The sequence below is a fragment of the Procambarus clarkii genome, chromosome 16 (assembly GCF_040958095.1).
Source record: "Procambarus clarkii isolate CNS0578487 chromosome 16, FALCON_Pclarkii_2.0, whole genome shotgun sequence".
Lineage (NCBI taxonomy): Eukaryota > Metazoa > Arthropoda > Malacostraca > Decapoda > Cambaridae > Procambarus > Procambarus clarkii.
This window is the reverse complement of record NC_091165.1, coordinates 35,235,255-35,252,242: the sequence shown is the minus strand read 5'-3', so window position 1 is coordinate 35,252,242 and position 16,988 is coordinate 35,235,255. Positions and strand designations below refer to the sequence as shown.

The following is a 16,988-nucleotide window of genomic DNA, read 5'->3' as shown; positions in this document are numbered from 1 at the left end:
ATGCAGATGCATGATCATTTGTGACGTCTATTGAATCTCAAAAATAAACATAGTAAAGAATAGAGATATCCGTGAAAAGGAAGAGAAAACCCCAAGACACAGGACACTAGGGAGGAGCAGGAGCAGGTTCAAGGAAATAAGGGTGGGGTTGGTTGGGTGTGGGGGTAAAGGGAAATCCAGCCAAGACAATAAAGAGGGTGGTGGGAAGCTCCACACGCGCACAAACAGCGTCCAGTGAGGAAAGAGGCACTGGGGAGGGGAGGGCAGGGCGTGGGCGTGGGTGTGAATAACAACAGAAAGGGCAGCGTGCGCTGTATCAGGGGCAGCACCGCAGGTAGAATAAAGGGCTACATGAATTTCCATTAGCAAGGTCGCCCGACTCCGACGCTGAGATGGGACGAGATGCAGGAACGACGACAGAAGTGGAAAATGGGGGAAGGACTGAAGGCTTCTCGGGAGGAAGAGAGAGAAGACCCAGGTTTAAGTACAACTGTGAGAGAGACACAGGCGTGCCAGTACCACTGTACTGTGAGGCAGCCTTCACAGACTCAGGCTGTTGTTGTAGTTTTTGTTTTAGATTTAGCTACTCAGAAGGAAATGTCCATGTAGCACGGGCTATGGTGAGCCTGTAATTGAGTTCGGTTATTCGCGATAACCTTGTTACTCTGATATTTGGGTCAAAGTTTTAAATGGAGGTGGGATTTCCTCCTTTTTCCCTGTTATTTTTTCGCTTCTGTTTTAGTCGTGTTTTAGTAACATTATCTTGGTGGCAGATGTAGGTGCAGAATGTTTACTAGTGAGTCCCATTCTTTAACGGCTTTTCTAATCATTGTAGTCGCTATGGAATGTGCATCTAATGCAGCTGCTGTCGTTGGATTAATGTTGAGTTTGATGCGCAGGGCTTCAGTAGCTTCACATTCCAGTAAGTAGTGCAATAGTGGCGCCTCTGCTTCTGTTCCACAAGTGTTCCAACACTTTTTAACTATTGGGTTTATTACATCCCAGCAGCACTTGTAATCAAGTCTGGGTCTGTGTATGGCTACTGTAATGTCTCTGGATATCTTTTTGTCAGGCTTGAAAGAGTAGTACCCAGTGGCTTGTTCGTACCATATCGCAGTGGATCTTCCTTCCGCTACTTTGGCTCTGTGGCGACTTTTGATAGTTGGCAGTATTTTCTTCTTGATTTGCTCCTTAATCTGTGAAAAATCTCAGGCGGCGAGGGAGAATGAGTGCGGACAACACGAAGGTAACTGGGAGGAGGATGAATATTTGCATGGGAGAACCAGATGACGGAGGTAAGGGCTGAGAAAAATAATCGGTCGAAAGGTGAATGAAGGCACAGTGGGAAGAGAAGAGGTAGGAGGTAGAGAGGCGGCACCATCCTGACGGACAGAAGAGTGGAAATATTGGTTAGTGAACTGTGAGATACACTAGCTGCCTCACACTGTTGAGCACGGGAAGGGGAGCAGCTGGTGCCGGGGCTTACCGAACCTCTAACTAATGAATAGATTTTAATGAACTTATCAATCCACCAATCAAAGGGTAGATCTTCATTGGTCTATCCCTGATTGGTTCTTTCCCATAGTTCGTGTAACGTCATTCGGGTGTGTTGATCCAGGTATATCAGGCAAGCTTTGGCACAGGGTCAGGTCAAGTTTCAAATCAAGAAATCAAATTTCTAATTTTATGGAAAACAATGAGTTGCACAACCCAGGACAACATGGATTTAGAACGGGAAGATCCTCTCTGTCACAGCTACTCAACCATTATGACAAAATCACAGAAGCTCTAGAAGAAAAGCAAAATGCAGATGTTGTAAACACAGACTTTGCAAAGGCGTTCGACAAACGTGACCATGGGGTGATAGCACACAAAATGAGGTCAATGGGAATAACTGGAAAAGTAGGACGCTGGATACTCAATTTCCTGTCGAACAGAACACAAAGAGTAACAGTCAATCAAATAAAATCGAGTCCAAGAGCAGTTAAAAGCTCTGTTCTTCAAGGTACAGTCCTTGCACCGCTACTGTTCCTTATTTTCATATCTGATATAGACAAAAATACACGTCACAGCTTCGTGTCATCCTTCGTAGATGACACAAAAATCAGCATGAAAATTACCTCTGCTGAAGACATTGAAAAATTACAAGCAGATGTCAACAAAGTTTTCGGTTGGGCAGCAGAAAATAACATGATGAAATTTACAGTGATAAATTTCAGATACTCAGGTTCGGCAAAACTGAGGATCTGAAACATAATGCAGGGTACAAAACACAATCGAATCTTCCCATAGTAGAAAAACAGCATGTCAAGGATTTGGGAATAATGATGTCCGACGACCTAACGTTTAGGGAGCATAACCAAGCAAATATCGCGTCAGCCAGAAAAATGATAGGATGGATTACGAGAATTTTCAAATCCAGGGATCCCATCACAATGGTTGTACTCTTCAAGTCACTTGTGTTGTCCCGTCTCGAGTACTACTCAGTACTCACTTTCCCCTTCAGAGCAGGAGAGATTGCTGAAATAGAGGGAATACAGAAAACATATACGGCACGCATAGACGAGATAAAACACCTAAATTACAGAGATCGTCTCAAAGCTCTCCAAATGTACTCTCTAGAAAGGAGACGAGAGAGATACCAAATAATATACACATGGAAAATACTGGAGGGCTCCCAAAACTACACAGTAAAATAACAACGTACTGGAGTGAACGATATGGAAGAAAATGCAGAATAGAACCAGTGAAGAGCAAAGGTGCCATGGGCACAATCAGAGAACACCTGTATAAACATCAGAGGTCCGCGGTTGTTCAACGTCCTCCCAGCAACTAAAAGATATATTGCCGGAACAACCGTGGACATCTTCAAGAGGAAACTGGACAGTTTTCTAAGAGAAGCTCCGGACCAACCGGGCTGTGGTGGGTATGTGGGCCTGCGGGCCGCTCCAAGCAACAGCCTGGTGGACCAAACTCTCACAAGTCAAGTCTGGCTTCGGGCGGGGCTTGGGGAGTAGAAGAACTCCCAGAACCCCATCAACCAGGTATCAACCTGACTTAGCACTCGTGTGCACTCTCGTGCCAGCTCATAATTCTCATACACCTTGGGGTGTGCACTTTAACTGATAAATATCCCGCCTCTCACAATAACACACGCTGTTGAACCAGACACACGCTGTTGAACCAGACACACGCTGTTGAACCAGACACACGCTGTTGAACCAGACACACGCTGTTGAACCAGACACACGCTGTTGAACCAGACACACGCTGTTGAACCAGACACACGCTGTTGAACCAGACACACGCTGTTGAACCAGACACACGCTGTTGAACCAGACACACGCTGTTGAACCAGACACACGCTGTTGAACCAGACACACGCTGTTGAACCAGACACACGCTGTTGAACCAGACACACGCTGTTGAACCAGACACACGCTGTTGAACCAGACACACGCTGTTGAACCAGACACACGCTGTTGAACCAGACACACGCTGTTGAACCAGACACACGCTGTTGAACCAGACACACGCTGTTGAACCAGACACACGCTGTTGAACCAGACACACGCTGTTGAACCAGACACTGTTGAACCAGACAGATTCTCCCCTTGAATACAAAAGGAGGTAACTGAAATACTAAGCGTCCAAAACTCTATGGTACATATTCAGCTCCCATGACCAGGTCCCCTGCTAGGGGCCCGTCACGTCCCATGACCAGGTCCCCTGCTAGGGGTCCGTCACGTCCCATGACCAGGTCCCCTGCTAGGGGCCCGTCTCGTCCCATGACCAGGTCCCCTGCTAGGGGCCCGTCACGTCCCATGACCAGGTCCCCTGCTAGGGACCCGTCACGTCCCAGGAACACTTTGATCCCCTAAACTCAGCGTTATCAGAAATATGGCGTCCCGACGGAAGCTCACTTGGCATGACTTTTCCATTTAATGTTAAATGTGGTCCCTGAACCCCTATCTCACTCCCTATTTCTTTGTGGTGTCTATTCCCTATTTCCTTGTGATCACTGATCCCTTTCTCACTCCCTATTTCCTTGTGATCTCTGTTCCCTATCTCACTCCCTATTTCTTTGTGGTGTCTATTCCCTATTTCCTTGTGATCACTGATCCCTTTCTCACTCCCTATTTCCTTGTGATCTCTGGTCCCTATCTCACTCCCTATTTCCTTATGATCAATGTTCCCTTTTTCACTCCCTATTTTGATGTTACTTATTTGTCTCCTTGTTAACTAATATTATGTCTGCAATACTGTTTTGGATCTTTAATACTTTATTGTCATTAATAATTATTAAAAGCTCGGCATTCTCTGTTTTGTTTGACCCGTTGCTCCTGGATGCCCAAGATGTTCCTTTCCGTGTCATTATACTTTGTCCAGGTGTGGCGGCCTGGCTACCTTGAGGTGGCTACCTTGAGGTGCTTCCGGGGCTTAGTGTCCCCGCGGCCCGGTCGTCGACCAGGCCGCCTGTGTTTAAATCTTGGTGTAGAATTTTTATTTTTTTATTTTATTCTTACCAGCTTCGTTGAGTAGATCAGGTTTAATCCCGTCTTAAACACTGCATTTTCTAGCATATAATACTCACGCAGGTGGAGCAAGGGGGGGGGGGGCGGGGTTACAGCTGTACAATATAACAAGTGTTCTCTCACACACAGGTGGAACAAGGGGGGGGAAGGGGTTACAGCTGTACAATATAACAAGTGTTCTCTCACACACAGGTGGAGCAAGGGGGGGGGGGGGGAAGGGGTTACAGCTGTACAATATAACAAGTGTTCTCTCACACACAGGTGGAGCAAGGGGGGGGGGAAGGGGTTACAGCTGTACAATATAACAAGTGTTCTCTCACACACAGGTGGAACAAGGGGGGGGAAGGGGTTACAGCTGTACAATATAACAAGTGTTCTCTCACACACAGGTGGAACAAGGGGTTCGCCTGTACAACCAACAGAAGCACCTGGCAGCCGTGAAGAAGTGGAAGCAAGCTCTGAGACGGATCAATAAGGATAATGACAAGTTCATCACGCTTGGGTACCTCAGCCAGGCGCACCTCGACTGGGGTCGCTACAGGCAAGTAACTCCTCTCCAGCACGTCTATCTTCCACTCTGCATGTCTACCTTCATCTTTGTATGCCTACTTCTCACTCTTATGTCTTCTTTGCACTCTGGCCAAGACGGAGGGCTGACCAGGGGGGTGAGGAACCCAAGACACGAGGAAGAGAAACCATGTGATGAGAAAGGGGCTCCACCACTACAGAGGCCTGGCGAGCTCCAGGAACGTCCGGAAGAGAACGAGCAGCTAAAGCTCTGTTAGAGTCCAACTCTCAGCCTCAGACATACTTGCGCACATTATACAAACTTTCCTTATTAAGACATTATCTCGGTCGATAAGGCTTCGGCCTGACACTCGTGGGATCCCCGGTTCGAGTCTCCCAGAGCCCAGGTGAATGGACTGCATGTAATGTTTACCGTCACATGCAACAGGCTGACCGAGTCGAATCATCCGACTGATAACTTGAGAAAGCTTGTCCTTGATACTTGAACTTGGATTTCCAAAGGGTTTGGAAAGGACGGGGAGGAAGTTGTCCTTGACACAAGGCACTAAAGAAACAGGATGAACAAAAATTTCAACAGCTCGAGATGCATAATAAGTAAATTACGTCGAACCACTGGCACAGATTACGTCGAACCACTGGCACAGATTACGTCGAACCACTGGCACAGATTACGTCGAACCACTGGCACAGATTACGTCGAACCACTGGCACAGAACAAACCACATGATGCACTTCAAACCTGACAAACCAGGCAGATATCCACCACTAAAGGATCCTGACGGAAAATAGTGGACTCATTCTTGGCCGAAATGGACAAAGAGGACTGAAGGCAATTAGCGATCACAAACTAGAAAACAACAACAATCCCTTCATGTAGCACAGCACAGGAAGTTTGCTAATACAACTACTCAGACTGTTCTGTAAACAAAGGCCCGAAGTCCATTCCATCCACCCGCCAAACCCCCAGCTGTTTATGAATGAAAAACGGTTTACATACGACTCACAACTGATGACGTCCGAACACTTCCGGAACAAGTGCTTCACTGACGACTTTCGTTCGAACCACAACGCTGTAAATGCTTCACCCACGTACTACAAATACAAATAATCGCCAACAGAACCTAAACACCTAACCTAACCAGTGCCTAAATATGCACAATATGCTAATATATAATAATATTAATTTATATTTGAGAAAAGTCCTGTTTTGACTGAACAGAATGTTATAATTGATAAATGCGTCTTTGGGGTCAACCGCTGGATAGAATGGAGTTGGTCTGAGGACGGGTTGAACTACCAGAAGCCAGAGTCAAAGACAAGGAAGCCGTGAGAAAGGAATTCACCACCAAGGGGGGACAAGAGGACGAAGTACAAGACAAAGACCAAGTGGGTTCCAGAAGAGCCGGGGCTAGATGTAGGTCAAAGAAAGCCCTGAATCATTTGAGGCAATGTGGAGAATAAACATTTACACCGAAAGCAAAAACAGACAGGCTCACAATCGACTTGAGAATGGTCCAGGACGGACCGAAACGTCGTCGTCCCTTCAATTTCTAGTGTGTGGTCTGGTCAACATACTTCAGCCACGTTATTGTGACTCATCGCCTGCAGACAGGCTCCAACAAGGTCAAATGGTAAGAAGTGATAGTAGTGGCCTTAAGATGATGCTCCATAAACAATAAAGACAGGAAGGACATGATCACTTGCATAAAATTGTAAGACAAAGGGCAGAGCAATATGAAAGCTGGCAAGACCACCAAGTCCCCTTATATCAGCACTGAGAAAAAGTATGCTAATGTAACATTAAACTCTCCTCAAGCTGGTTCCCATAGACGGGATAGCACAACAGGCTCAAACACTCCAGAAGTAAAGTTTAGTGGACAGTCAAATCTTCCTGATAAGTCCTTCCGCCGATCATCTGGTAAGGGCACGACCCCCGGAAATTACAGATGGTGGGATCAACAAGCTTCAAGGACTGGAAACTGATCAGAGGAGCAACGCAACTCACCAGGAAGCATCTACAACCTGACCATCACAGACAGGAGAAGATAGATCAGAGGGAAAAGTAAAGTAAGGCCCACCAACCCTAGTCCCAGGAGAATGCGTCCACTGGCAATGCCTCACGCTGGGGAAGGGGAGCAAAATAAAAGAACAAGGGATAGTTTCACGCTGAAGAGAAGATATGCATCTGCGGGCTGTGAGAGTATACTCTCGGCCGGGGTCACTACACACACACAGATGTGTGAGTGTTCCCTCTACATCCATACTCAGTGGCTGTGAGAGTATACTCTCGGCCGGGGTCACTACACACACACAGATGTGTGAGTGTTCCCTCTACATCCATACTCAGTGGCTGTGAGAGTATACTCTCGGCCGGGGCCACTACACACACACAGATGTGTGAGTGTTCCCTCTACATCCATACTCAGTGGCTGTGAGAGTATACTCTCGGCCGGGGTCACTACACACACACAGATGTGTGAGTGTTCCCTCTACATCCATACTCAGTGGCTGTGAGAGTATACTCTCGGCCGGGGTCACTACACACACACAGATGTGTGAGTGTTCCCTCTACATCCACACTCAGTGGCTGTGAGAGTATACTCTCGGCCGGGGTCACTACACACACACAGATGTGTGAGTGTTCCCTCTACATCCATACTCAGTGGCTGTGAGAGTATACTCTCGGCCGGGGCCACTACACACACACAGATGTGTGAGTGTTCCCTCTACATCCACACTCAGTGGCTGTGAGAGTATACTCTCGGCCGGGGTCACTACACACACACAGATGTGTGAGTGTTCCCTCTACATCCACACTCAGTGGCTGTGAGAGTATACTCTCGGCCGGGGCCACTACACACACACAGATGTGTGAGTGTTCCCTCTACATCCACACTCAGTGGCTGTGAGAGTATACTCTCGGCCGGGGCCACTACACACACACAGATGTGTGAGTGTTCCCTCTACATCCATACTCAGTGGCTGTGAGAATGTGGATTTTCCTTTTATCTTATACATACACTCTTAGCCCCACCTTGGGCACCAGATGTGCAATGACCAATTTTACCCCACAAGTCTAGCACCGCGCTGAGAGCCAGAATGTGAGAGTATTCACATTCTTTTAAGGGGGATGTGGATTCGAATGTTTGCTCTAGACAAACAAATGAATACAGTCTGGAGACGTGAGGAAGACGCCAAAGATTTAAGTACTTCAGGTGGAGACGAAGGCCGGGGCAGTCTTCAATTCAACCCGCAATACCAGACCTTCCTCACTTGGGTTGTTCTCTGCAACTTGCTTGCAAGCAAATCTGGCAGGCATAGGATGGATTCTCATACCAAATTTTAATTTAGTGATTGGGGTTATGGGGCTAGAACCTGGACCAACTCAAATCAATAACACAGTAGCAAATGGGTGAGGAAAGATAGTGGGGGGGGGGGGTCAGTACTGCAGAATGAGGAATAACATCAATGGCACATACGTGTCTCAGCAAACATAGATTTATTCAACACTTTACGATACACAAGAGTGTCACATCAACAACTGTCAAAACACCACTTCGCAGCAGGTCTCCGGACCCACCACTGTACAGGTACAGAGACCCACTGTACAGGTGCAGAGACCCACTGTACAGGTACAGAGACCCACTGTACAGGTGCAGAGACCCACTGTACAGGTGCAGAGACCCACTGTACAGGTGCAGAGACCCACTGTACAGGTGCAGAGACCCACTGTACAGGTACAGAGACCCACTGTACAGGTGCAGAGACCCACTGTACAGGTACAGAGACCCACTGTACAGGTACAGAGACCCACTGTACAGGTACAGAGACCCACTGTACAGGTGCAGAGACCCACTGTACAGGTACAGAGACCCACTGTACAGGTACAGAGACCCACTGTACAGGTACAGAGACCCACTGTACAGGTACAGAGACCCACTGTACAGGTGTAGAGACCCACTGTACAGGTACAGAGACCCACTGTACAGGTACAGAGACCCACTGTACAGGTACAGAGACCCACTGTACAGGTACAGAGACCCACTGTACAGGTGCAGAGACCCACTGTACAGGTACAGAGACCCACTGTACAGGTGCAGAGACCCACTGTACAGGTACAGAGACCCACTGTACAGGTACAGAGACCCACTGTACAGGTACAGAGACCCACTGTACAGGTGCAGAGACCCACTGTACAGGTACAGAGACCCACTGTACAGGTGCAGAGACCCACTGTACAGGTACAGAGACCCACTGTACAGGTGCAGAGACCCACTGTACAGGTACAGAGACCCACTGTACAGGTGCAGAGACCCACTGTACAGGTACAGAGACCCACTGTACAGGTACAGAGACCCACTGTACAAGTACAGAGACCCACTGTACAGGTGCAGAGACCCACTGTACAGGTACAGAGACCCACTGTACAGGTACAGAGACCCACTGTACAGGTACAGAGACCCACTGTACAGGTACAGAGACCCACTGGACCGGTCATAAACAACAGTGAACTAACCAAGGGCCAGATTTACGAAGCAGTTACGCAAGTACTTACGAACCTGTACATCTTTTTCAATCTTTGGTGGCTTTGTTTCCAATTATTAAACAGTTAATGACCCCCGAAGCACCAGGAGGCTGTTTATAACAATAACAACAGTCGATTGGGAAGTTTTCATGCTTGTAAACTGTTTAATAAATGCAACCAAAGCCGTCAAAGATTGAGGAAAGATGTACACGTTCGTAAGTACTTGCGTAACTGCTTCGTGAATCTGGTCCCTGAACACTACGTGAACACTCTTGACTAATTACTGGACTAAAATAGACAGTCTCAAAACCACTCCACCAACACACAACATTAACTCACGTATGTGAATACTCATGCAGTGTCACCAAGATGTACAATCACAATGAATTTACATTAATCCTTCTATCACTGAGACAGATATCACTCAAGTACAATCAATAAATTAATTTACGTTAACAAACTGTCACAGACAGTCAACAATTCAAAGATAATTAACAACAATTACGTTAATCACTGTCACATAGACAGTTAACAATCAGTTTACCACAACTACATTAATTATGCAGTCAATCAGACAGTTAGCAATCAATGAGTTACGTTAATTACGTTATTTCACTCTTCAATAATTAATACAAAAATTATTGCTTATCAGACAGACGAGCCAATAACAAGACATCACTCGACACTACTCAACACAATACAGTAAAACACAAGGAGAATAACAACATAAACTTGTCACAAAGACAACCGCTAATTACTCCACTTAAGTGTCACTCAGACGACCGTAGTAATCAATCTCTCTCAACACTTCCTGCAATAGTTGTTAAACAATCCTATCCCTCGTTGTTGCTGTTGTTTTAGGTTTAGCTACTCACAACGAAATGTCCACGTAGCACGGGCTATGGTGAGCCCGTAATGGAGTTCGGTTATTCGCGATAACCTTGTTACTCAAGGGTCAAAGTTTGTCCCATTGCTTCCGAAGTGTGAAGGAGGGTCTGTTGCCTTTGTTTTGGGGGTACAGAGTCTACGCTTAGAATCACCCCCCGCCCCCTTCCCCCCCCCCCCCCCCCGTCCTGGGTAGAGAGTACCTTACCCCTGGTAATTTGAGTCTGCATTTTACATCGCAACTGATCCCGACGACCTAGGCCATATCTATTGACCTATTTGAACTTCTCTCGGTGAGAGGAGTCCAGGGACATCCAAGTTGACATACTTCGGACATTAACTAACAAATTTAGTTCTTGCAAGCACATATGAACGCAATAAATTAGTACTCCGAGAGATCCATCTCTCACAAGGGCTATTGAACACCTCGCAAATCTTTTGGATTTGAGTTTATGAAATTGAACAGAACTGGGAGAGACTTAGCTAGTTCAATGGAAACCCCACAAACATCATAGAGGACTAAACCCAGAGATTCTAAAACTGATGCTATTTGGAGAATCCATCTTCAAATGGAAAGGGAGTACCAACAGTCGAAGGGAATTGACTCCGACATGTAATCTGAGTGCAGTCGGATTACAGAACTGTTCAGAAGAGGGATGCATCAAAGTGCCATCCAGTTTGTCATCAATTCCCAGACAATGATATGGTGAAAGCTGGAGACAAACCCCGTAGACAAAGAGCTGAAGTTTTTAAGAGATGGAGACAAAGTCAAAACCTGAAGAATCAGTGAACAAGTCCAATGAGAGCAGGGAAGGGCACTACAGAACTGAACTATGAATTATTTTCCTCTTTATATTTGTCAACGTTCTCAGAGCATACAGAGGAGTCCGGCCCTGTGGGCTACGACAACCCGAGCCTCAGAAGGCGGCACACACTGCCTTAAACGAAGTCTGACGCAACAGAAAGAGCTCGCCAGTAAAATTCAGATGGCCACGAAAACACTCGAGGTCTTGACGAAAAAGGTGAAGGCCTCGCAATATGTGCTGAAGATGATCCTGCACCTGATCTAATTACCTGCAGAGTGAGAACGTACTGGAGACCCAAACCCGTTCCAACCTTACCTTGTGATGGTAATTCTATTACAATCACAACAACTATTAAGGAATCAACCGATATTTCTGTCAATAGATTAGAAACCCTGTTAACAGACAGCTTAAATAACATGGAGTTCAAAATATAAATGCATTTTTATTCATATTTACAAATAAAATAACAGGATTTCCCCCAAAATAAGAAAACAATCATGATTTAGTGGAAATTACTTTATGTGATAAACTAACGATATAAGTTTCAACAATTTCCCTTGGGAAGTGGGATTTGTTTAATGCCTAATTTTGGAGGACATTAATAAGTCAGTTTGACTACGTTATTACTGATATCTAGTCCCACTATATTAACATCTCGTGGGTACTCAAATACTAATTATTGAACCTTTAGTTGTTCTTTCACCAGCACAACAAAATTACCTGCACCTTTTCAATTTTTTCTATCACGTCTCCAAATTAAGTTGCCCCTCGGGAATACCAGAGTGTTTAAAAGTTAATTAATATTTTAATAATTATAATTTGCATTGTAGTTAATAAATAATAATAAAGTATTATTATAAATTGTCATCCACACTTCTGTGGAAATAAACATTTCATTCACCTGGGCTCTAGGAGACTCGAACCGCGGACCCCACGCATGAGGAAAGATTCCAGAAGCAACTACTGAGGCTGTGCTGGAACTTTCAACTTTCCCTGACTACTACTGGAGCTCAGAGGAGTTAGTTGTTGTTGTTGTTAAAGATTCGCTACCTGGAACGAAAAGTTCCAAGTAACACGGGCTATGGTGAGCCCGTAGGAGGAGTTAGTGATCCACGCTCGCGTCGTATAAAGAACCACGGAGCTCACATTCATGGGGACCGTGGTTCGAGTCTTCAAGAACCCAGGTGAATGAAATGTTTACTTCCACGGTAGTGTGGATGACAATTTATACGACGGATCACTAACTCCTCTGAGCTCCAGTAGTAGTCAGGGAATGTTGAAAGTTCCAGCACAGCCTCAGTAGTTGCTTCTGGAATCTTTCCTTATTAAGGCTACTCATAGCCGAGTAGATAGAGCTTCTGCCTCACACGTGTGGCGTCCGTAGTTCGAGTCATGAGGGTTCGAACCTATGTGCTAGGTCTCCCCAGATGGGTTCTTGGCAACAAATTGTCTGCAACAAATTTGACTATGTTGTGGCACAGTTGACAAGAGCGCGTCTGGCAACACTCAGCGCACAGGTTCGAACCCTCATCAAGGCGCCTGTGGAGTTGTTCTTTGATATATCGCTTTATTGTGATTTCTCTGCGTGTTATTATTATTATTATTATTATTATTATTATTATTATTATTATTATTATTATTGTTATTATTATTATTATAATTATTATTATTATTATTAGTATTAGTATTATTATTATTATTATTAAGTCTCATCTCTGCTAGTGCGACAACACCAATTATTATCAGTTGTAATATATAAATAACTATTTTTGTCTCTCACCATCACCCATGTTGGCATACAAAGATTTCAGGAATGTTCCCCTTCTCATGTGCTTTTACCCCCCCCCCCGCCCCCCGTCCCCCCCCCCCTCCCCCCGTCCCCCCCCGCCCCCCGTCCCCCCCCCCGCCCCCCGTCCCCCCCCCCGCCCCCCGTCCCCCCCCCGCCCCCCGCCCCCCCTTCCTATAATGATTTACAAGGTTTACCATTATGTACCATTTCACAGGCTTCACTAGCACCTTGAACAAAAAATTTTTTTGGTCTCTTTTTTTTTTTTTACCCTCATTGATATTGGTAGCTGGGAGTGCTAGGGAGCCCCTGCGAGCTGACAGTCGCCAGGAGAGAATGGACGGCTCCTCAGAGACGTTATTCCATGTTACTCTCGTTGCTCGTTACTTTCCACCACCAAATGTATTCTTCTGTGGAGCCATTCTGCTCACGACCTCAGGGAAAAGTATTGCAGGTTGCAGTCAGTAAGCTCTGGCCACATGGTTATCTTTAGATGATTTCGGGGCTTTAGTGTCCTCGCGGCCCAGTCCTCGACCAGGCCTCCACCCCCAGGAAGCAGCCCGTGACAGCTGACTAACACCCAGGTACCTATTACTGCTAGGTAACAGGGGCATAGGGTGAAAGAAACTCTGCCCATTGTTTCTCTCCGGCGCCCGGGATCGAACCCGGGACCACAGGATCACAAGTCCAGTGTGCTGTCTGCTCGGCCGACCGGCTCCCTTAATGGGAGTCGGTCGGCCTTAATATATGATAGCTATATATGAACAGTAGTTATACATAGCTGTGAGATATTTTGTTTTTACTCCTTTTGTTAAGAAAGGATTTCAATATTATACAAAATTCCTCAGTCAGAAAGGACTCCACCAGAGCAGCTTATACTTTAAGACTGGAAATAGATAGGAGAGAGTCACCGACAGGGTTCCAACCAATTGGAATCCTAATTCAGTAGGTCGTTGAGTTCCTCAAATGCCGAGTGCAGTAGTGAGAGTAACTTACGAGTTCTCACACCAAATTTAATTTGATGTGTGCGGCTGTGGATCGGGTTCGAATCCAGAAGCAGGCCTTCATTAAAGAATCGCAAATAACAGTTTAATGTGTTGCAGTATATGTGGGTCAGTAAAATTATAGGGTATTGACATAAAGACAGTTCTCTTTTCAACAATAACAATTTAGTCAAAAGAACTAAATCTAATACAATCAATCAATCTTGACGTTATGTTAAAGTTCTTCAGCGACACGTTAAAGACAGTTAATGAACCATCAAGTGTAACAAAGACTCCTCTCTTTTGCCGCTCACAGTTTAACAACAGAGTCCTAGTTAATAATAATAATAATAATAATAATAATAATTTTTATTTAGGTAAAGGTACATACATAAAGAGATTTTACAAAGTTTGTTGGCTTTATAGATAGAGCTAGTACATACAATGCCTAAAGCCACTATTACGCAAAGCGTTTCGGGCAGTTGTTTTATAACTGAACAATACAGGTGCTCCCTTAGGACTCAAAGTGCAATTAAAACACTTGCAGCAATCTACAATTAAATTACAATGCAACAAAGCAAGGCGAGTCATGAGACAATCTCCGGTAACCCCAAGTTGTTTAAACACTCGTCTCTCAAGACAACAATCAAAACAGTAGTTAAAAAAGTTACACTAATTGGTCTTAGTGATTAATTACATTAATTGACTGTCAAGTGGTAGTCAGCAACAAGTAATTAACATTAATCACAAACTTGTCTCTCAGACAAGCAAGTCGGAACCCTAATTCACTAATCATAATTACTCAGTCACTTGGACCTTCAGCAATTCAGTCAGTAATTACATTAATTACTGTTAAACGTACAGATAATTAATCGAGAACGAATTACGTTAACACAATAATGCTGTCACACTCGACAGCTGGCGTAAATCACCCCTAATTAACATGAGTAATTAATTACTGTCCTACAGACAGGTAATTTATTCAGAACGAATTACGTTAACACAATCGCTGTTGTCCCTCACAACAGTGCTCAACAACCATGTGAACTGAAACTATGTGGAATCACATTGATGATGTTAATTACCCCAATTAACTTGTGTAATTAATTACTGTTCTACGGACAGGTAATTATTTTAGAATGAATTACGTTAACACAATCACTGTTGTTTCTCATAGTAGTGCTCTCATCAAAACTATGTGAATTCCCTTGGAGACATTAATTACCCCTAATTAACTTTACTGAATCCTTAAATTTCCTATTAAGGATTACACCAAGTCTTTGTCACACAGACAAGCAAAACACAAGTTACACCAATCACTGAGAATAAATATATATATATATCTCACTGCCCAAAAAATCACAACACAACACAATTGCAATACACCTGACAATTAAATAACACTAATTAAACACAAATAAATAACACACTAATTTAATAATACAACAAATAATAACAAATAATTAAATAACACTGATAATTAATCAATGACACAGTAGTACATGCACAGGTTAGTCAGTATAGATCACCCTTTACCTTGCCAGGAATTGCAGGACTCAGCTTCAATGAGATAAACACATACATGGATATAACAGAATGGTATAATTGAACTGCACTACTTAACACACAATAGTACACTGACTGTAACCAAATGTGTATTTCATACGCACATTAACGACTTAACTGACAGCAGTTCCCTTCCCAACATGTTGTAGTCGTCCTTACAGGGGCAGCTCGCACGACTGCACTTCCTCTCACCTAATTAGGTGCTAATAGGACAACGATAACCCGACCCCTGACTTCGTGAGTTCAGAGACTTGAGCACTAATACATAATAGAGTACTCTCGTTAAAACCGGTCTTCTCTCATTTACTCATCCACTGATACAGACTCTGATGATTGAAGATTCATCCAAACTCTCTCCACATGGAGACCACAGAGTGTGACCCGATGTTTTCACGAGGTGCTGAACAGGTGACTGATGAATTCTCTTGTTCCCGGGCCGAGCGGCACGGAAACATAGCGAGCCAAGCAAGAACTGTGCTCCTAACTGAGACAGAAATTTGCGTGGACGGGTCGTACACTCACACAACGAGCGATGCGGCTCGTACCATGTGTGTCGTACCATGTGTGTCGTACCATGTGTGTCGTACCATGTGTGTCGTGAGATACTGGTGACGCGATCGGCAGGAATCAATGTCCACAACAGTGGGCTGTAATTTCCCCAAATTACCACAGGAAGCTTTCACCAACACTTCAGAAACCTTTCCTATTAACTCTCAGTCAATTAATGTAGTCATATGGTGATGGATGACTACAGAATATGACAATGTACATGGAACACAATCAAGCAGTCCAGTTGCCTCTGCGAGATCACATGTGTCGACTCTATTCTTATCTCAAATCCCAAATTAATATCCCACACTCGTGCAAATTAAATTTTGATAGCAATCCACGACAGCGGGAATCAAAACGGATGATGAAATTGATGTTGACACTGCGAGGATGGAGATTGTAGCTGATTGGTCATTTAGCACAACCCTCCACATCCAGTCACGACAGTCGGGGTGACCAGAATGCTTGCAAGCTGGGGCAGGAAACGGCGGCACGCTGCTTCCCTCTGTCTTTGGATTAGCCAATTATAGGAGACGCGCCAAATCGGCCTATGGTGCCTCTACCACTCACAGGGCTTCCCCTCGGGTCACGTGACACCTGGCTGACGTCACGTCACCTAGCTGGTGCTGGTGCAGGCTATGAACCATTGGTTCATGACCACAAACTTCTTGCTTGCACCTCACTTTACACATTTTCATGTAATACATGATAATGTCTGTATCTGTACACACAGATGAGCTACGACGGCCATTGTAGCCTCACTGGACAGGTCTGGTCCTAGGCTACTCATAGACTCCAAACAAGAAAGTTTGGTCAGAGAATTAC

General features: G+C 44.9%; 1 protein-coding gene across 1 annotated transcript in view; it reads left to right on the top strand.

Annotated features, from left to right (window-relative positions):
• LOC123760171 (43 kDa receptor-associated protein of the synapse) overlaps nt 1-16,988 on the top strand; it is a gene marked incomplete at its 5' end in the record, with an annotated part of 183,238 nt that overhangs the window by 19,083 nt on the left and 147,167 nt on the right. The window contains one exon of the mRNA XM_069325620.1: nt 4,925-5,080. Within this exon, the coding sequence (XP_069181721.1) occupies nt 4,925-5,080 (156 nt within the window). The remainder of the gene's footprint in view (nt 1-4,924; nt 5,081-16,988) is intronic.